The sequence below is a fragment of the Capra hircus genome, chromosome 10, assembly GCF_001704415.2.
Source record: "Capra hircus breed San Clemente chromosome 10, ASM170441v1, whole genome shotgun sequence".
NCBI lineage: Eukaryota > Metazoa > Chordata > Mammalia > Artiodactyla > Bovidae > Capra > Capra hircus.
In genome coordinates this window covers 32,414,738-32,436,552 of record NC_030817.1, presented here as the reverse complement: position 1 = coordinate 32,436,552, position 21,815 = coordinate 32,414,738, and the positions used below count along the sequence as shown (strand labels likewise).

The window sequence follows — 21,815 nt, the reverse complement described above, 5'->3', positions numbered from 1 at the left end:
CTGGGTTCAATCCCTGGGTTGGGAAGATCCCAACAAAGGGAAAGGTACCCACTCCAGTATTTTGGCCCGGAGAATTCCATAAACTGTATACAGTCCATGGGGTTGCAAAGAGTCAGACACAACTGAGCAACTTTCACTTATCTAAAAATACAGATTAATGTAAAAAAATAGAGAGTGATTATTTACTATACCTAAGAAATTTTCAACAGACTACCTGTAAGTGGAACATAATACCTGTGGGGTCTTAAAGTATCATTTCATTTGAAACAATTTAGTTTACGTATAGAGCTTCAGGTCTATTTCTGTTGATTAAAATGAGATAGACCATACTGTGCTATATTCAAAAGATGACCATTAATTAAGAAAAACAGAATTTTCTGAGAAATAATTTAGCAAGACTGTGAAATAAGGAACAGTGAGTAGGAGTTGAAAGATGAGGATTTTAGTTCCTGTACACCTCTTAACTAGAATTCTGATATTTGAACAATTGGTTAACTTTCCTGAGCCTTAGCTTTGTCAGTGAAAGACAATTATAAAATTATCTGATCTTCTTACCTTACAGAATGATTGTGAGATTCAAATTAAATGAGATCATGTATGTGAAAGTGCTTGGAGTTTAAAGTACAATATAAATGTACAGTAATGTTATTAGATAAATACTTGTTTCTGTTCATATTGTCTTCTTTTTATTGATTTGATTGAGATGTCATTTGGATGAGGAAAAGAGGAGCTTGATTGTTTGAAGAAAAATATCTACAGAGCAGAGCTAAGCAATGTCAACATTTTCTAGTCAGGAAATTGTCCTTTGCTTTAAGATTACATTTTAGATAGAAAGTATTCTATTGACTTTTATTGACCGAAAAGGTATTCTGGAGGGTTGGGAGTTGGTATGTAAGAGTGGGTGTTGTGTGGGGGCTGCATAAACAACTTGCTGACTGGAACCCTAGAATAATCCATAGATATGTTTGAACATAGGTACTTTTTGAATTTGCTCTGAGCTTTGGTTTTAATTGCAATGAAGGCTTGGTGACAGGCATTTTCTGTTGATGTATTTCTATTTCTAATTCAGCAGGTGAGAAATATTGGTAATTTTAGCCAATTTTTCTTCCTTTAAGAAATAGTTTGTTTTAACTTTTTGTTTACTTATTTGATAGCAGATGCTGTTTATGAAGATTTATGTGCTAGTCATGGTCCAATGAGTCTGGGAGAATTGGAGTTGCAGCCAGATCCTCCCGTTACTCTTCCCACGACACTTCTGACAGCACAAGAAAGTGATGTTAAATTATCAGAAGCCACTGAAGACTTTCCTCAGGTACCCAATTAAGTACTTGTGCTTTACTTAAATCAGAATGGTAACAGTATTGCCTTAGCATGGTACACTATCAAGAGCACAGTCTCTGGAATCAGACAGCCTCAAATCATGCCTCCTTTTTTCTTTTTTTTTTTTAACTGACTCAAACTTGGCTATAAATTTTAGCTTATCCAACTTCTAGCTGGGACCTTGAATACATACATAGCTTATTTCTAAGCCTTAATTTCCTTGTCTTTAAATTAAAAATAATGTATATAAAAATGCCTGTTACCTAGGTAGATAGCTATGTTCTATATTCCAATGCAATAACTAGCTTAGTAGTTTGTGCATAGTAGGTATTCAGTAAATATTTATTATATTAAAATTCGTGAATTCTTGTGTACTAAAAAAATAGGATACTTTCCAAGATGTAAAAGAAGAAAGAATGCTCATGTTAAATTAAATGCAATAGCATTTAGTTACAATGCTTTTACAATATTTCTCATTCTGGATTAATTTATTTAATAAATAGTCATGGTATGGTATTATATAGCATTGCAGGGTGTTGCAGATGAAAGCCAAAAATGTATAAGATAAAGATTGTTTATGGAATACACTGTTATGTAGGGTTTAATATTAATGACCTATGACCAAATAAAGATCAGGAAAAAACTAATAATGAATAAATATCTGTTAGTCACTTCTGTAATAAAATAAAAGTTGTTTGTGGCCTTGGGCTAGGCAAAAATGGCACCAAAAACTCTGTCCATGAAAGAAAAACATTAATAAACTGGTCTTATGAAAAATTAAGAACTTTGCTTTAAGACACACTGTTAAAAGAATGAGAAGACAAGCTACAGATTGTGAGAAGATATTTGCAAATCACTTATCTGATAAAAAGCTTATATCTAGGATATATAGGGAACTCAGAATTCAATATTGAGAAAACAATCCAATTAAAAAATGGATGAAATCTTTGGATAGATACCTTACCCGAAGAAGTGAGCACATAAAAAGATTTTCAACATCAAGTAATCATTAAGAAAATGCCAATTAAAACCACAATGAAATGCTACTACACACCCATTAGAACATCTAAAATTAGAAAGGCTAACAAGCCAAATTTTGGCAAGTGTAAAGCACTTAAACTCCCACTGCTGTGGGAATGTAATATGATTCAACTGCTTTGGAAAATAGTTTAGCAATTTCTTAAAAAAGTAAAACATACACCTACCATATGACCCAGACATTTCACTTCTAAGTATTTATTTACCCAAGAGAAACTAAAACATGTCTACACAAAGACTCACACATGAATGTTGATAGCAATTTTCCATCCCTGGGTCAGAAAGATCCCTCTAAGAAGGAAATGGCAGCCCACTCCAGTGTTCTTGCCTAGGAAATTCACGGACAGAGGAGCCTGACAGCTGCCATCCATGTTGTCGCAAAAGAGTCGGACACAACTTAGTGACTAAACAACAGCAAAAACTTTACACACACAAATGTCCACAAGTTGCTAAATATACACGTTTTGGCATATCTATAAGATGGAATACTATTTAGCAAGAAGAAGCCATGGACTACTGATACATACAGTAACACAGATGATTTCACAAGAGTTATGTTGAGGGAAAAAAAGCCAGAACCCACACCCAAATAAGAGTGTGTACTTTATGATTCCACTTATATAAAATTCTAGATGATGCAAGCTAATCTGTAGTTATAGGAAGGAATACAGAAGATTATGAATAAACTTTTGAGACTGATGGATTTATTCATCATATTATCTTGATTGTGATGATCACTTCTTGAGTATATACATATGTCAAAATTTAGCAAATGATACACTTGAAATATATGCTGTTTATTGTCTATCAATTGTACCTCAATAAAGATATTTAAAAAATAAAAGAAAGATTGCTTTCCTTTATTTATTGGCCTGTTTTAAAATAAAACTGCAAAGTGTTACCATTAGAATGGCTTCACAAAAATTCATTTCTTAGATTTCCTTTATTAAAGGAAAAATAGACTGGTGATAATAATAGCATAAACTTATTTCTAGTGCTTATACTCAACTGGATGCTGTTCTGTGTTTGTTACATATTTAACTCATTTAATCCTTACAACAACCTACTGAGGTAATAAATTATTATCATCCCCCTTTTATGAATGAGGAAATCAAGATATTTGGGCCTTAAGTAACTTACCCTGAGTCAAAGCTAGGTAATGCCTTACCCAGATTTGAATAAAAGCAATTTAGCTCCATAATCTGCATGCGTGCGTGCTCACCTCTTTGTGATCCCCTGGACTATAGCCTGCCAGGCTCCTCTGTCCATGGGATTTTGCAGGCAAGAATACTGGAATGGGTTGCCCTTCCTTTCTCCAGGGGATCTTCCTGATCCAGGAATCAAACCTGCATCTCCTGAGTCTCCTGCATTGGTAGGCAGGTTGTTTACCACTGAGTCACCTGGGAAGCCCCACAGTACTCTGTGGTTAAGGGAGGCAGTCAATAGGAAGGTTCAGAGGAAGGTTCTAGTTGAAGTGGCCCAAGATAGTCATAGTACCCATCTTAGAAATACACATCAAAATAATATTTCCTTCAGGGCAGAAACCTACATAACAAAGGCTCTAAACTTAAAAGACCAGTGGTAAGGCTAGTTGTGACTATTGCAGCTTGAAACTGCTCATTCTTACCTGTAGATAAATAGGTACCTGCCAGAACTGGAGTGGTTACATTTGAGTCCACGTGGATAGGTTTCAGATTCTTCTCTGCTTGTATTTTGATAAGAGTTCAGAGACATCTTAAGTTTCTGTCAAATTGTATCTGGTAGCTGTTCTTAGAGACTCATTCATAACTAGACTCATAAAACAGGAAAGAAAGAATGGCTAAATTCGTCACAATTTGTAAAGTGTGATTGTGAAGGAATTTTACTACTGAAAATTTTAAATTTGATTAGATTGTAGTAAGGAAAAGAGATGATGAGGCTTATGGTAGAATATACATTTCTTGAGTGACAAAGGATAATAATACCTCCTCAACACTTGTGAGAATTAAATGATGTTATTATATATAAAAGCTTTTTGCAAATTGCGGTACATTATGCAGATTTTCATTTTATGCAAAAATAGTTATATGGAAGTACTTACAGCCAAATTAAGTTTTTATCCTGTCTAAATCCATCATGTATGTATCTAGAATAGTTGATTTATAAGTAGCTCTGAATTCTCTAGTAAGAAATAGAAGCTATTTGCATATTTGAAATCTGTATATTATCCAAATCTTTTGAAAGATTTTATTTGTAATCTCTTTTCTTTTGTAATATGTACTCCGTTACCCATCTGGTACTTAGAAAGCATGCATAATATTCAAATTTTATATAATAAACACATAAATAATTGCTCAGATCTTTTAAAAGTAACTTAAAAAATGATATTATAACTTCATATCTTTAATTCTTTAGTACCAACAAAAGCAAGACCAAGATGTTAAGCAAGTTGAACACAAGCCAATTCAAAGTCGTTTAATACGTGTAAGAAATAAATCTGATATTTCACTTTCACAGCAGCAAGGTAAGACTAGTTTTCTTGTAATAGTAGTTTGATACTTGTGATACTGAACAAATACATAATGCGAATTCTTTACTTTTATATGTCTTATTATCTCTATTATCTTATTTTTTCACATTTAGTCCATTGGGATTAAGACTTTCATCCTGTATTTGAGTATATATATGTTAGTTTTTTTAATCAGTAAATGCTATTTCTAATAGATTTTTAAAACTCTTAGGTAGTATTTTTCTTTTAATCTTATTTTTTGGTTCTTGTACAATTGAATGTCAGTATCTTTTTATCTATGTACAAGTCTGTAACATAGTTGTCTGTTTTAAATTATGATAAAGGCAGCAGTTATGGATATCCAGGAGCTTTGTAAAGGCTGTTTATATTGTGTGGTGATTTGATTAACAGGTACAACTTATGAAACAAAGGACTCTCATGTTAAATGCTGTCATATGAATGAACTTTTCTGTATTGTTTGATTAACAAAATGGCTGAATGATTCTATACTCAGTATCACAGCATTTTGATGTTGTCTTTATGTTTCTACAAGGTTCCCTTGTTTGCCTTCTTGCTTCTTAGTCATTTAAATTTTATATAACTTAAATTCTGAAATTTGGCAGTAGAAATTAAGATTTTTTTGTTTAAAAATTCCATCTGCAAAAGTGTTAGGAGTATTTTGAGTAGTAGAATTCTTTTTTTTGCTTTTGTATTTGTGGGGTTTTTTTAGCTCATGTATTGAATGCCAGTCTAATTGCAAAGGTAACTAGGCATTTGGCATTTTGAGGAAGACCTAAATGAGAAAGAGCTTAAGATTATGTTATTTATGTTTTTACTTTTCTGTTTGTTTTCTCTTCCTTTCTTGCTCCAGCTTTTCAGAACTTTGCCCTCCCGACCACTTTTTTAAACTTAACAATGGTACAATAATGTTAGTTATTATGTTGATATTCTATTTTAGAACCCTATGGAAAATTGCCTGTAAAACTTTCCTCATTGTATTAAATCATGACTATGTAGATACGAGCAAAAGAATATGTCTCAGATAGTATCAGAACTGCCTGATGTCCTACTGAATTCTGTTACCACTCATGGCCAATGACTGTATATTTAATTTAGTTTTCTAAAAAAATATATTATTTCTTAAATGTATAGATGAATTTTATCTCCTTGGAGAAGGTTGTATGTAATAAAATGATCATTGTTCTCAGCTGATAAGGAAAATATATTTGGGAATATTTTAAAGGTAAATCTCTTTAGGAAAGTGACATTGTTTTCAGTTTCATGTATATGAATGGCCACAAGATGGCAATATTTAAATTTTTGTTGACTTAAAACAATGTCATTAAATAATGTCCAATTAACATTTAATGTCAATAAAAATAATAAAATAGAAGCCAATATGTTAGCTAGTGATGCAGTTTTATTTAGAAAGAATTTAGAATAATTGGATTTAATATGTGTAAAAATTATTTTCATTTAATTTTACATCTAATACAAAGAATCTGCCTGCAATGCAGGAGACCCAGTTTGATTCCTGGGTCGGGAAGATTCCCTGGAGAAGAGGTAGGCTACCTACTCCAGTATTCATGGGCGTCAGATGGTAAGGAATCCACCTGCAATGCAGGAGAGCTGGGTTCCATCCCTGTGTTGGAAAGATCCCCCTTAAGGAGTGCATGGCAACCCACTCCAGTATTCTTGCCTGGAGAACCCCTATGGACAGAGCAGCCTGGTGGGCTACAGTCCGTGGGCCACAAAAAGTCAGACGCGACTGAGTGACTAAGCATAGTTACAGTATGATACAGAAGTTAGGGGAGCAGGCCTATGTCAGCTTTAACCAAGACAAATAAATACCCAGTGGGCTATAGATAGAACATTTCAAATAGGAGCCGAGTGTTTCACTCTGTAATTGATATATATCTCCCTACTAAATAGTTTTTGAATGAATATGATTCCTTTGGCAATAGTCAGGTACAACTTTTTTTCCCCATAAATTTTGTGGGGTTTTTTCCTCTGATAAAACTCTGATGCGTTGCCAGATGTTTCAGAGACTAGGAAAGTCAGAGTGCCAAAATAATCCTCTAGGGCTTTCAGGACTTTGACTGACCTTGAAGGAATTCAATCCTATCTTTCATACGCAAAGGGCCTTGAAGATAATGAAGGAAATTCACCTTATCACAAGGGAATCAAAACCACATCTTTTCTGGAAGATAAATTCTTCTACAAATACTTGAACCCAAAATTATGGCTGTTTCAGGAAGAAGTATCATGTATTTCACTTTGAAATGTATAGTAGTTTTGTGTGTGTGTGTGTGTGTGTGTGTGTGTGTGTGTGTGTGTGTGAAGAAACCAAGCCATTTGCCAGCAATAGTGGTAGTTTTTCAGTGATCATCCATTAAAAATTTACTGAAGATAATGGTAGAACATAGATTCTAGCACTAAGCTTTTGGGAAATCTGTAAAGACAAGCTTTCTCCTCTCCCCTGGATTATTACTTTGAGATTTTTACACAAAAGAGAAAAATTGAATTGAGTTCCGAAAGATGATATCTTTGGAATCTAAGAGTAAAACTCTTGGCTTTGAATTCATTGAATGTATTTTTGATCACATGATATCACTTATCTGATTCTAAGCCCTGATTAATTATCTAACAGTTTTATAGTGAAAGCAACTTTTTAATAATTTAATTTAAGAACTCATTTTCCCCCCTTTCACTGTGCAACTTAGCTTTCTTCAGTACAAATGAAGTATTTGTATTTAAATTCATGTATTTGTTATGAACCCAGGAACAATTAAATTATATTGTGATGTATTAAAATAGTTCACTTTAAAAAATATTTTTCTTTAGTTTTTCTCTTAAAATTTTAAGAACTTCATAGTAAATAATAAATTAGAAAGTCAGACATGCTTTACTAGAGTCAATGGGAAAAAATTAGAGTATATGTTTTGTGGTTAAATAGTTGTCAAAGATGTTTAAAATTACAGCATTCTTCAGTTTTCTTATTTATAGATGATATATGTTGCTCAGAAAATATGTATCAAAGTGCTAAAACTAATTAATATAATTGCAATAATTTATCAAAATCTGGTTACTTTTTGTGGGAAATCACAGATTTTTTTTTTACATTATGTATTGAATTGGGCTTCCCTCGTGGTAAAGAATCTGCCTGCAATGCAGGAGACTTGGATTCCATCCCTGGGTTGGGAAGATCCCTTGGAGAAGGGAATGGCAACCCACTCCAGTATTCTTGCCTGGAGAATTCCATGGGCAGAGGAGCCTGGCAAACTACAGACCATGGGGTCACAAAGAGTTGGCTCAATGGATGTGAGTCTGAGCAAACTCCAGGAGATAGTGAAGGACAGGGAAGCTTGGCATGCTGTAGCCCATGGCGTCGCAAAGAATCAGACATGACTTGGTGACTGAGCAACACCAACAAATGTCTTGAATTTAATTCCTTTACATCTTAGCACCTTTTATACCTCACTATAGTGATTGTAACTTCAGATATGTGAGAATTAGGAAATTCAAAGCTTATATACATTTGGAACCTATTTCTAACCACAAGTGCAAATGAAAATTTTTGCCTTTGTATTTGAAATATAGTTAAGTTACAGTAGATCTCAGAATTACAATTGGTTTAGTAATTTTAAAATCACAGTTAAAAGTTTGTGTAATTGATTTTTTTCTCATAAGGTATGACAGTAATTTAAAAAACATATGTGTAGATCTCTGATAGGGTTCCCAGAAGAAGGGGCACAGACTAACAAGTCTGCCCCAAATCCATGTAACCAAATGTTTAACAAGCATAATCTGAGTAAATGTGTTTTTTACAAACCCATGCTATTACTGATTAATAAAATAGAAATTCGCTTTAAAATATTGCTGAATGTGGGGTTTCTGTTTACCCCTAGGAGGAGGAAGGTGGAGAATGTCACTTCTAACTATAATAAAAAGTCAGATAAACTATAAAATCATAGCATTTCTTGAACCAATCAGATAGCTTATAATGTAGAGCAGGTAGCTTAAAGTCCACAGAAAGGCAGACTTCTCCAGAGAGATGGGACACAAGAAGTGTGTCACCAGAGACTGTGCCACAATATAGTCACAGGCACCATACAAGCAGATAAAGATGTGTTTGACTGAGCTTTTCTTTAATGAATTAGTAAAGGCTAAGCATACAGCCATTGGTAGCTACTGATATAAAAGTAGTTCACTCCTACTTGGAATCTCTTCTCCACAGACCTCTGGAAAAAGAATGGGAGCTAAGACAGGAGACTGGAGAGATTCTCATTCACTGATACAGCCTTAGAAGGGTAGCTCCCACTGCCAGAAAAATGGGAGAACTCATTCCAGCATAACCCTGATACCAAAACCAGGCAGACTTTACTGGAAAAGATTATAAACCAATATCCCTCATGACCATAGACAAAAAATTCCTCTACAGAGTACTGCCAAATTGAACTGACACTTTTTATTATTCAGCATTCAGCTGCATTTTCCCAAGTCCTTTCTGAACCTGCAGTTGAAAATGGCTTCAGTTCGGTTCAATGCAGTCACTCAGCCATGTCCAACTCTTTGAGACCCCATGGACTGCAGCACCATCTCCCGGAGCTTGCTCTAACTCATGTCCAGTGAGTCAGTGATGCCATCCAAAAATGTCTTGTTCATCCTTAACTCCACCCTCCAGATCTTTGGTGCCCTGAACGTAATCTTTTTTTTTTTAATTTTCTGTAATTATTGTTGACTGTGCTGGGTCTTTGTTGCTGGCCAGGTTTTTCTATAGCTGCGGTGAGCGGGGGGCTGCTCTCTAGATGCGGTGCATGGGCTTCTCACTGTGGTGGCTTCTCTTGTTGTGAAGCACAGGCTCTAGGGCGTGCAGGCTTCCTGCTGCAGCTCCCGGGCTCTAGAGCACAGGCGCAGTAATGTGGCGCATGTGCTTAGTTGCTTGGTGGCATGTGCGATTTTCCTGGATCAGGGATCAAACCCATGTCTCCTGCATTGGCAGGAGGTGTCTTCACCACTGAGGCACTAGGGAAGCCCTGAACATAATCTTAGCAATAGTTTCCATTTACTGAAGCTTTATTAGGCACTTTATGTTGTCTCATTTATTCCCATAATGCCACGCCACGCAGTTGGTAATTACTCCCATTTCTATGAGAAATGATAAGGTTCATGAAGGTTAACTAACTTTCCCAAAGCACACAGTTTAGAAAATGAAGGTCTAGACTCAAGCCCATATCTACTTGAGAAAATTGATGTTCTTTTCCTTGTTTTATACCATCTTATTGAGTGAACACTTAATAAATATTTATTGTACGACTTAATAGTTTATGGCAAGAGCTGCCTTTACCAACTCTGTATTCTCCAGACTGATTAAAGTTTCAGAGAAAGTGATATATAGGATAGTTTTGTAGTTTATTTGTTAAGATAGGCTTTTCAGTTTATTTAATAGACCTTGTTTCCCAGCACAGCACTGTGCTTAAATACAGTCAGTGATCAATGTGTTGATTGAATTGAATTTGATGATTCAGTCCATTTTGCTTTTGACCCCAAACGACATTTAATTCTGTTACTTAGTAAAAAGATAGAAGGAAGAAGAGAAGGAAAGAAAAGAAAGAAGAAGAAGAAAATGAGAATAGTTCCTTATAATCATTTTTCAGTTGATACTTTTGAATGTAGACATGGTACAAACAGCCATCGTTCGAAAACCCTAAGTCATTTCAGTCCCACTGCTGGGCATACACACCGAGGAAACCAGAATTGAAAGAGACACGTGTACCCCAGTGTTCATCAGCACTGTTTATAATAGCCAGGACATGGAAACAACCTAGATGTCCATCAGCAGATGAATGGATACGAAAGCTGTGGTACATATACACAATGGAGTATTACTCAGCCATTAAAAAGAATACATTTGAATCAGTTCTAATGAGATGGATGAAACTGGAGCCGATTATACAGAGTGAAGTAAGCCAGAAAGAAAAACACCAATACAGTATACTAACACATATATATGGAATTTAGAAAGATGGTAATGATGACCCTGTATGCAAGACAGCAAAAGAGAACAGATGTGTAGAGCAGACTTTTGGACTCTGAGGGAGAGGGTGGGATGATTTGGGAGAATGGCATTGAAACATGTATACTATCATGTAAGAAATGAATCGCCAGTCTGTGTTCGATGCAGGATACAGGATGCTTGGGGCTGGTGCACGGGGATGATCCAGAGAGATGATACGGGGTGGGAGGTGGGAGGGGGGTTCATGTTTGGGAACTCATGTACACCTGTGGTGGATTCATGTCAATGTATGGCAAAACCAATACAGTACTGTAAAATAAAGTAAAAATAAAAATGAAAAAAAAAAAGAAAAGCAGAGAAAAAAATTAAAAAATAAATAAAATAAAAGATTTTGTGATTTATGTACTAAAATTTTTTGTTCTTTGAGGATGTATTAGTTAAGCAAGGGGAACAGACAACCAAGAATATGCCCAAAGTAGAGAAAGTTAAAATGGGTTACATGTTAGTCAGTGGGCAGTATTTTTGAACTCTAAATGAAATAGAAATAGTGTGAGTATTCCTTCACTCATTCTTTACTTTTTAAATTGAGATAATTATAAAATTTTACCTTTCATAAGGTACAGTTCAGTCATTTTTAATATATTTTAAAAGTTATAAAAATTCCAGAAAATATTCTTTGCCCTAAAAGAAATCTCATACTCAATAGTATTCATTCTCTATCCTCCCCTCCCCCTAGTTCCTGGCAACTGCTAGTTTACTTTCTATCTCTATGGGTTTACCTATTCACATTTTATATAAATGGAATCATACAGTAGGTGGGTTTTGTGTCTGTCCTCTTTAACATGTTTTCAAGATTCATTCATGTTGTAGAGAATGTCATTACTTCATTCCTCTTTATAGTTCAATAATGTTCCATTGTATGTTCATTCTTAGGTCATTATTTTTAGCATCCTTTTTGTGTAAAAGACTGTGAAGGTGCTTTGGAGTTAGAGAAAGAAATAAGACAAAGCATCTTCTCTCAAAGGATAAGAAAAAGAAAAAGGAGTTGTTTGAGAAAAGTAATTACTTTAAAACACTGCATTTCAGAAATAATTTGTTGGAATGCTATTAAATATAAAAAGACAAACATCTTTTTGTAATCATACTGTCAAATTGTCACTTTTTTCTTACAGTACTGAAAAAGTAAACATATAGCAGCAAGTATGTTAGGTCAACTTGCTGATTGTCTTCATGTATATACATTTTATGTGAGAATGTTTGGATGGAGGTGGGGACATAAGCCATATGAGAGAAGACACTCTTCTGGCACGTTAATGGATTTTTAGCATAGATGAGTATTTCCACTGTTCCTACCAGGCAGAATTTACATCTTTTATTTAAAAATAAAAATATATGTGTGTATATATGTTATTATATATATGTGTGTGTGTGTGTAATCTGAGAGAGAAATGTGCATAACTAAGGCTAAGAAGATTGATACCAAAAATCTATTGGAAAAGACACTGAAAATTATTCAAGGATTTCCATAACATTTTCACTTGTTGTTGCTAAAATATTTTCACTTTCTATGTTGGAGTATTTTAATTATAGAAATAATTTACTTGTCTTATTGTTATAGAATTAATGATACATTGTGTATAAAGCACATAGATTTTTCTCAAGTCTTTGATAGTAAACCTGTCTCACCAAAAACATATACTAGGGTTGTTTTGAAGACTTCCCAGTATTCCAGAAATCTGTGCAACTCTTTCATTGTTCTTAGCCAGATTTCCTAAAACCTGACTTTAAAGTTTTTATGCTGTTGTTTATAGAAATCAAATTGATATAAAACACAATTTAAATTATTCATTAAACTTAGTAGCTTTTTTATTTAGCAGCCATTAAATAAAATTTAACTTTCCAAAATAACCGCAGAGATAAGTATAGATTTGATAATATCCTTGTATTTTAATATCAGTGAAATACTGAACTAGGAGTAGGAAAATTGCATGCAATCAGATGAATAACCTTTGGTTTTGTTGAACTGGGAATGATCCTTCTGCTACTAATAATCAAAGGTTATAATTCTGATTAGTGATAGCATCTGATTTTCTTACTCCAGATATAGTAGTATTTTTATTATACTACACTGCCCTGTTCCAAGTAACACTAACTACATTGACAGGTTAGTGTATTACAGATGATTTTCTTCCAATCAACAGAATAATCATTCAAATTTTTTATGATTTTAGTTTTGTATAAATAAAATACCAATCAGACTATTTCAATCAATGGATGGAAATAGTCTAATATTCTACTGAGCCAGTGATAGCGAAAGTTGTTCAGTTGTGCCCGACTCTTTGCGACCCCATGGACTATACAGTCCATGGGATTCTCCAGGCCAGAATACTGGAGTGGGTAGCCTTACCCTTCTCCAGGGGATCTTCCCAACCCAGGGATCGAATCCAGGTCTCCAGCATTGCAGGCGGATTCTTTACCAATTGAGCCACAAGGGAAGCCTCTACTAAGGCAGCTGTACCCTAAATAAAAGAGAAACTGGATTGTTTCAATTCAGAATTAATTAGAACAGGGAAATAATATTTTTATACTTATAGGATGTACCATCACTCGATAGTTTTAGTCTTTAATACAGTGTCTTTCAAATTTTGACTTAATCTCCTGCATTTCTAATTTAAAATGTAGATTCCCAGCTTAACCCTGAGACCTGAGTCTAAGCCTGGCAATCTGAATGCTAAACTAGCACCCCTGGTCATGCTGATGAGGAAAGAGGACCGCCCTTTGTGAAATACTGCCTAATGACTCCAGATGTTCATGCTGATGTCTGTTCTACTGTAGAATTAGAAGCACTGCAGCATAGAGCTCATACTGTGGACTCAGACTTCCTGAGTTCAATTCTAACTCTGCTGGCTACTCACTAGCTGGTGACTTTGGGCAAGATACTTAACCTTTCTGTGCTTTTCTCATCTGTAATATAGTATCTATTCCAAAAGGTTGATAGCTTGGTTGAAGACATGTGGTGCACATAGAACAAGACTTAAACATATGAAAAGCTATGAAAATATTAGTTATCATTGGCATGACTATCTCCAGAACGCCTCTTCTGTTTGAATACTCATGCTGTAATCAGCTCTTTTTAACAGATAGCTACTGAATCTGCATTGGTCCTGAGCTTTAAGGACGTTGGTGAGAAAATGCTAGAGATGGTACAAGTTCTATATAGTGTTAAGGAGATAAGTTGACTTACAACAATTTTTTTTATTCTTCAGTGATTGTATTTAAGATAATTTCTATTTACTAAACCTAGGATTGTTTTACAAAATTTTTTTATTGATCTGCATATTGGACATAGTGAAGCTTATTAACCAGGGTAATTTCCAATTGATAATCTTATCTATTGACAAATGAGTATTGTAGTGAATTGCATTGTCAGCAATTCTCTCATTTTAAATCTAAGAGAAACTGATAATGCAAGAGCTTAGTAATCATTTATGAGCTGTGGCATCCTGTTTAAAAGTAAGGGTTAAATTTAGGGGCCAGGTTGGACACACATAAAAGTATTAAAATGGTTAAATTTCATGGCAAAACCCCCTGTAACTCAAATGGCAAAAGGCACTATAATTTCATCATCCATCCTGGAAAACTTCCTCATATATTCTTGAGAGACATTTTTCTCCTTTTTATTGTACTTACATATTTTGTTTTATTAATACTTTAATGTTTCTTATCCATAGTAGTTTTCCTTTTTACCACTATTAACACTGTTATTATTGATGTTATATAGAATAAGGTTTTATCTATGTAACATGCCCTCAGTTTTTGCCTTTGGGCTCAGCCTTTCCACTATGCCTATTCTAAAGAAAAATCTAACATCATCCAGGTATGCTTAATACTACTAGCTTTATTACCAAATCATGAAAAAAAAAAAATTTAAGTCGGAAAACTCTCCCAAGATTGTTCTTAGCTATAAAAAACAACATTGGTGAATTAAAGGCCATATTTTTAACCATGTAATTCATACGTAAACATGTAATGGAGGCCTATGGCAGAGTTCAAAGATGTGTTCTACCAAAACAAACCTGTAGTGATTTAGAAACACAAATGAGATCATAGATACTGCTGGGAGATGGGAGTGACAGATTAAAATTTAGGTGCTTAGGACTATGAAGTTTTCTAGGCAAGTCTTAGTGATTTTGAACAGTGTTTATGATGAAGAAATTTTAAGGGAATTATCTTTAAATAGAGTTCTCATTGCTGGTCTAGGGAGAGTTCAACTTACTGCCTCTCTCATTTCCCTTTCCAACATAAAGTCAACTCCATTAAGGAACAGAAGCGATGACTTTTGGACTTCTATGATGTCGTTCGGAAGCAATTGAGTATTAATCAGCTGGAACTAAGTTTTCTGAGATGGCTTTTTATTTCCTTTCATCTTCCTTAGATTTTCTTCTCTCCCTAGAAACTTCAGTTTGTGGGAGAAATTGCTGGGGAATAATAATAATCCTTGGAGTATAGGGATAGTTGTCTTATTCATTACAGAGCTTAATACTTTTGCCTTTCTTCGCCTAACTAACCTGGCTGGGTGGGGTAATGGGACAGGAGGCAGATATTGTGAGGCAGTTAGTGTATCAGTTAGTGAAGCCACTTCAGTCATGTATTCTTTATCCCATCTGTACCGCAGCCTCCATTTACTCAGTCTGGTTTCTCTTGACTGGCTATTCCTCAGGCCCTATATTTTGCCTGATCTGTATGGTTAACTCATGTAAATACTGTCTTATAACCATCCAAGACCTCTGTGTCTCTTTGATCTGTGTTAATCCCCATTATCTGATTTTTGTTCCTGGTCATGAAATTCTAATGGTGTTGATGCAGTTTGTAAAATTATAACCTGTTAGCAAACTGTGCCGGAGAAGGCAATGGCACCCCACTCCAGTACTCTTGCCTGGAAAATCCCATGGGCGGAGAAGCCTGGTAGGCTGCAGTCCATGGGGTCACTAAGAGTCGGACACGACTGAGCGACTTCACTTTCACTTTTCACTTTCATGCATTGGAGAAGGAAATGGCAACCCACTCCAGTGTTCTTGCCTGGAGAATCCCAGGGACTGGGGAGCCTGGTGGGCTGCTGTCTATGGGGTCGCACAGAGTTGGACACGACTGAAGCGACTTAGCAGCAGCAGCAGCAGCAGCAAACTGTGCTGTGGGGCTTGAATGGAAGTTTGGCTATTCCCCAGTAATAACGTTTGTTAATTTCATATGGATTTTGGCTCCAAAATAACATCTATTCTAGCCCTTCTCCCCAAACCCTTAATCCAAATGTTATCCCCTCAGTTCTTTTTTAATATATGCTTTTGCTTTTCCAACTTCTGCTCTTTCAAATGTATTTCCAAAATTCTACTCTTTCATTTATAGCTACTCTAGCTCTGACTTCTTACAGCTCTACATTAATCTTTTCATTTTTTTCTTTTGGGTTCAAGAAAGAATAGTGCTTTTTACCTCCTTGAAGGTAACTCTTCCACCTGCAACTTTGATTCCCATCTCATTTCTACTCTTGACAAAGGGAGAGGGAGAAAGACATAATCCTGAGAGATGAAAAGGGTAAGTGCAGAGAAAGAAAGGGAAGGAATAGGAAGAAGGGAAAAGGTCTCACTTTGAGAAAGTAGAGGGGAAAGGAAAGGGTAGGAGGGGAAGGAGCAGGGGGGCAAGGGAATGTATGTGGAATAAGAAGGATCATTCATTCTTATGTACAAAATGAAGATGGGCTCAATGATTCTTCAGGTCAGTTGTAGCCACAAATGCTTCATAATTCTATTTCTTCTCAACCCTCATCCTACAGTGCTTACCAGTGTCTCCTACGTTTCCCTTCACATGCCTTTCTTAGTGTCTTCACTTGAAACTGTTCCCTCCTCTGCCCTCTTTCACCACCTTTCCATCCTAGAAACAAACATTTTTGGTCTACTCTGTGTCCCTGAAGGGCCTATGCTATTTGGTATATATTTCACTTTTAGCCTTTGCATCATACCTTGTAGTATTATTTCCTTATGGCCTCTCTCTTACTCCGGAAAGTAAATTTCTTAGAGACAATGGCCTTGTTTCATTCATCTCTGCACCACCTGCTCTCTAGCACAGCACCATAAATGATAGTTTTCCATTAAGTGTTTATTGGATCAAAAGTATGAGGTAGTCCTATTCTCCCATCTAGTTCAGGGGCCTTGTTAACAGTTTTCTTTCTTTTTCTATTCATTCTTAAGTAGTTGCTGTGGGCAAGGTATTGTTCCAAACCTTGCAGAGAGTATGGTAAACATATCAGGTGAAATCCTTGCTTCACAGAGCTTACACCCTTGTATACATAACAAAAAAAAAGTAAATTAATTTACAGCAATTTCAGATGATGTTAAGTGCTGTGAAAAACATAAAGGGTTTTTAGAAGTCCTTGGAGTCAACAGGCAAGTGTGGAGTGACTAGTACTGTTGGAAAGCCAGCATGTTGCAAGCATCCTAGTAAAGATTAGATGGGGCAGAGGTCATCAATGAATGCTAAATGTACAGGAAAGTTTAATGAGAGGCAGGATATTTGCATGGTCTTAAAGTGTCTCATCAGAGGAAGGGAAACATAGGATAGTACCCCGATGGGATGATCAAAATTAGTGCAACTACAGAGGGGCAGATGAATACTATGTACCTCCAGTTGGGATTGCTGAGACCTAACCTGCATATGGTCACCTAAACACAGGGTAAAGTTAACCACTATGGATCTGGGCAAGTGAGATACAGGTATTCTTTATATTATTCTTGTAACTTTGCCCCAGGATCGAAATTCTTTCCAAATAAAAAGCAAAACATTTTTGAAAGGTATCCTCTATTTTAAAAATAATGTCTGTCAATTTGTATTTCTATTAGTTTCAATTAAGAAGAACATAAAGCAGAGTGATAGATAGTGAAGAAAGCAGGGTAAGTGGTTTTGCTTCTTTAGATCATTTGGTTAGGGGAGCCCTTTTTGAAGGAATGGCATTTCCACACAGAGTGAACGGAAGGAGAAATGTTGCAAATGTTTGGGGAAGAATATTCCATATAGGAATATGAAGGAAAAATGAAGGTGTTAAGGTGGTAATGAACTTGCCCGAGGAACAACAAGAAGGCCATTGTGGTTGGAGGGGAGTGTGCAAGGGAGCTGTGGTAGGAACTGAGACAGGAGATGTAGGCTGCAGACCATGTCGAGCTCTGCAGACTCTGAGAAGGAATTTGGATTTCAATCTGAGTATGATGAGAATAAAGATAAACTGGAGGACCGTAGAGAAGGCAGAGCACCGAAGAATTGATGCTTTTGAACTGTGGTGCTAGAGAGGACTCTTGAGAGCCCCTTAGACAGTGAGATCAAACCAGTCAATCATAAAGGAAATCAACCCTGAATCCTCATTGGAAGGACTGATGCTGAAGCTGAAGATCCAATGCTTTGGCCACATGATGCAAAGAGCTGGCTCATTGAAAAAGACCCTGATGCTGGGAAAGATTGAAGGCAGAAGGAGAAGATGGTGACAGAGGATGAGATGGTTGGATGGCATCACTGATTCAATTGACACAAATTGGGGCAAACTCCAGGAGATGGTGAGGGACTGGGAGGCTTGGCATAGTGCAGTCCATGGGTTTGCAAGAGGACACAACTTGGCAACTGAACAACAACAGCAAATGATGAGAATCCTGTGGAGGGTTTGAGCTAGGAAATGACAGACTTGAATTTACATGTTAAAAGTTTCCGCCAGCTTCTAGATGCAGAACAGACCTTAGGGAGACAGTGGTGGAAATAGACTAATTGGAAGTGTGTGACTGTCCCAATATTCCACATGAGAGGTGATGGTGGCTTGGACCCTGGTGGAGGTGTCATGGTGGTCAGGTTAAGGCTATGTATTGATGGCATATACCTAATAGAACTGAAGAATAAGTTGATTTCAAAAATTAGTTACTAAGGCAAATTAGATGTAGAGTATAATTGAAAGCAGAGTCAAAGATTAGTTACTCCTAAATTTCTGGTCTGAAAATTACTGGTTGAATGATTGTGCTACTTATTAAAGTTAGGAAGATTGAGGTGAAAATCAGCCATTCTGTGTAGGACACATAGATTTTGAGAAGCCTAATGTATACACCCGTGGTGGATTCATGTCAATGTATGGCAAAACCAATACAGTATTGTAAAGTAAAATAAAGTAAAAAAAATAAATAAATAAAATTTAAAAAAAACTTCAAGTGATAGGCAATTTGTTATTAGAATTCAGTGAAGAGGTTGGGACTGGAGATAAAAGGCTGAGAGTTGACAGTATGGATGCTATTTAAAGTTGTGGGTATGGATGATATCACCCAAGGATTAAGTACAGAAAGGGAATGGGAGCATCCCTGGATTAAAATCTTGGACATCTTCAAGATTTGAAGATAGAGAAAGGAAAGGGAGCCAGCAAATGAGACATTAGACCCAGTAAATGGTTATCTCACAGTATCAGGAAGCACCCTCATTTGTTGTACATTTTATTGATGGAAAGCACTAATTATTCTTACTGAGTTAACATTTGCCTCTTATAACTTCTCACTTATTGGTTCTAGTTCTGTCCTATTGGGTATTAGAAGCAGGTCTTTCAATGGAACAATCTTTCAAATGTTTGAAAGCAGTTATAATCCCAAATCTACATGCTGTGTTCCTCTTGTGTTCAGTCTCTCAGTCGTCTGTGACTCTTTGTGCCCCATGGACTGTAGCCTGCCAGGCTCCTTTGTCATTGGAACTTTCCAGGCAAGAATACAGGAGTGGGTTGCCATTCCCTGCTCCAGGGGATCTTCCCATTCAGGGATCGAACCCACATCTCTTGCATCTCCTGCATTAGCAGGTGATTTTTCATTACTAGTGCTACTTGGGAATGCCCAGGTTCCTTTAACTATTTCTTATATTGTTTCCAAGCTCTTTACTAGTTTGATCACACTCTAGTCAATCTATCCTGCCTAGAGTTGCACTGGGATAGAACACAGTCACTGCCAAATATGATAAATTTGTTTCTTCCCCCAAACCTACAGTGATGAAACTAAAATCTTGGACATCTTCAAGATTTAAAGATAGAGAAAGGAGAGGTGCTTTATAGCTGACAAAAAGACTCTCCTGTGTTGAAGTTTTCATTCTCACAGTAAACTAGTGAATATATAAAATGTTTTTATTAGTGTTGCTACACAGATGAGAAAACTGAGGTTTCGGAGAGGTTAATTAACCTCACTACTCTTGATTGCCTTATTGTTCACAAAAGTTAAAAAAACTGGTTTAATACTAAAGTTTTTAGTGTTCTAATAAAGCTAACCAAAATTTTTTTCAACAGCTTGGTGTCAAGCTGAGTTTTCTACTTTCTGTTGTTGATTTTTTAAATCATAATATTCCTCAACTTTAATATTATCCTGAGAAGTTTCTCAGTTGGTCTTCCTATATTCATTTTACTCCCCTGTTTTATCCACCCAGAGCAAGAGTCACTGTTTAAAATATTAATCAAATCACTTGACTCCTTGCTCAGACCCCTCCATAGACTTCTTTTTGCACAAGCCTAGAGTCCAGACTCCATCCACATCATATTCTAAAAAGTTCTGCCTGATCTGGCCCTTGTTCTTGGAAATCATTTCAAGATCTGTTTATCAGATAAAAGTAGTTAATGCAATTGCTTGTTTTTTTCATACATATATGTATGTGTGGATATAGATATACCCATAAAAGTAAAAATGGGCAATGTCTGAAGAAATTTATCTCAGTATACCTAATAATAAAAATGACACCAACTCCTTTTTCTTCATGGGTTAATCCAAGATCTAAGAAATACATTTACTAATAAATCCCAGACAAACTACCTTTGTTAATCATTTTATTAGAGTTGATTCCATGCGTTTAGAATAACTTTTAGCAGAATTGATACATTTATTCTTAATTCCTTTTGTATAAAACCATTTTTTTCATGTTTTCCTTTCCTTCTTATTACATGGGAATTCAGCTTATAAGCACAACCTGATTTTTGGATTTGATGATTAAACTTAGTCAAAACCATCATTCAGTACCGTTGCCAGTAATTTAGACTGTAAAACAATGTGTGTGAATGTGTGTGCATGAACAGCAGAGTGGAGGGGCCGGGGCAGGGGGATGCCTGTGGCTGGAAATGCTGATGACTGCATTTAGTCTACACATCAGGCTGTTACTCCACTTCTGTTTCTCTGGTTTCCTTCAGAAATGCCTTGCAAAGGATGAAAGATCTAATGCAACCGGAAAGATGTCATTAAATGTTTGGCCTCAGTTTTTAGGGGTGGGAAGCATAAAAAAAAATAATCAGGATAGTGCATCAAATGCAAATTGGGAAACCTGGGTTGTGTCTCAAGTATCACAGTAATTTTCACAATTCCACAGATTCATGTCTTCTAAGAAACCATTTTTTATTATAAAGATATAAAATAGATTTACTGTTTTATACAATTTTATATATATTTTATAGTATAAAACATGTTCAAATAATTGCGTGAAAGGTGCTGTTACTTTCAGTTTCTTTGATGGGCTACTTGTTATCACCTAAGAAGTGATTATACATATAAGGCTTTCTTGGATGTGTTATTAAATTAGTAGCAAATGCAGAGGCCCAAGTTGTGCTGGAATTTCTAATGGAAGATAAGCAATTACCTATGAATTATTTTAAGCTAGAATGCTATTTACTATCTTTCAGAATAGCAGAACAGATGACTAATGTGGAATATATGCCCATAGAGTCTTAAAGTGAAATGTTATTGCCGAAAGTTATCTTAAAATCAAATTGTTAATCTTTATTATATTGTTAAGATGGACAGGAACCAGAAAAAGAAAAATGAACAGGTACTTGTTACTGTGCTAACACTCACGCAGTTTAAGTCTGTGGAGAACTCTGGCACTTTTTTGCTGTGAATATAATTACAATAATACTGTCCCATC

General features: G+C 35.7%; 1 protein-coding gene across 1 annotated transcript in view; it reads left to right on the top strand.

The window, feature by feature from the left end:
- Window positions 1-21,815, top strand: part of KIAA0586 (KIAA0586 ortholog) — a 139,896-nt gene that overhangs the window by 95,298 nt on the left and 22,783 nt on the right. The window contains exons 29-30 of the mRNA XM_013967209.2: window positions 1,158-1,312; window positions 4,753-4,861. Of these exons, the coding sequence (XP_013822663.2) occupies window positions 1,158-1,312; window positions 4,753-4,861 (264 nt within the window). The remainder of the gene's footprint in view (window positions 1-1,157; window positions 1,313-4,752; window positions 4,862-21,815) is intronic.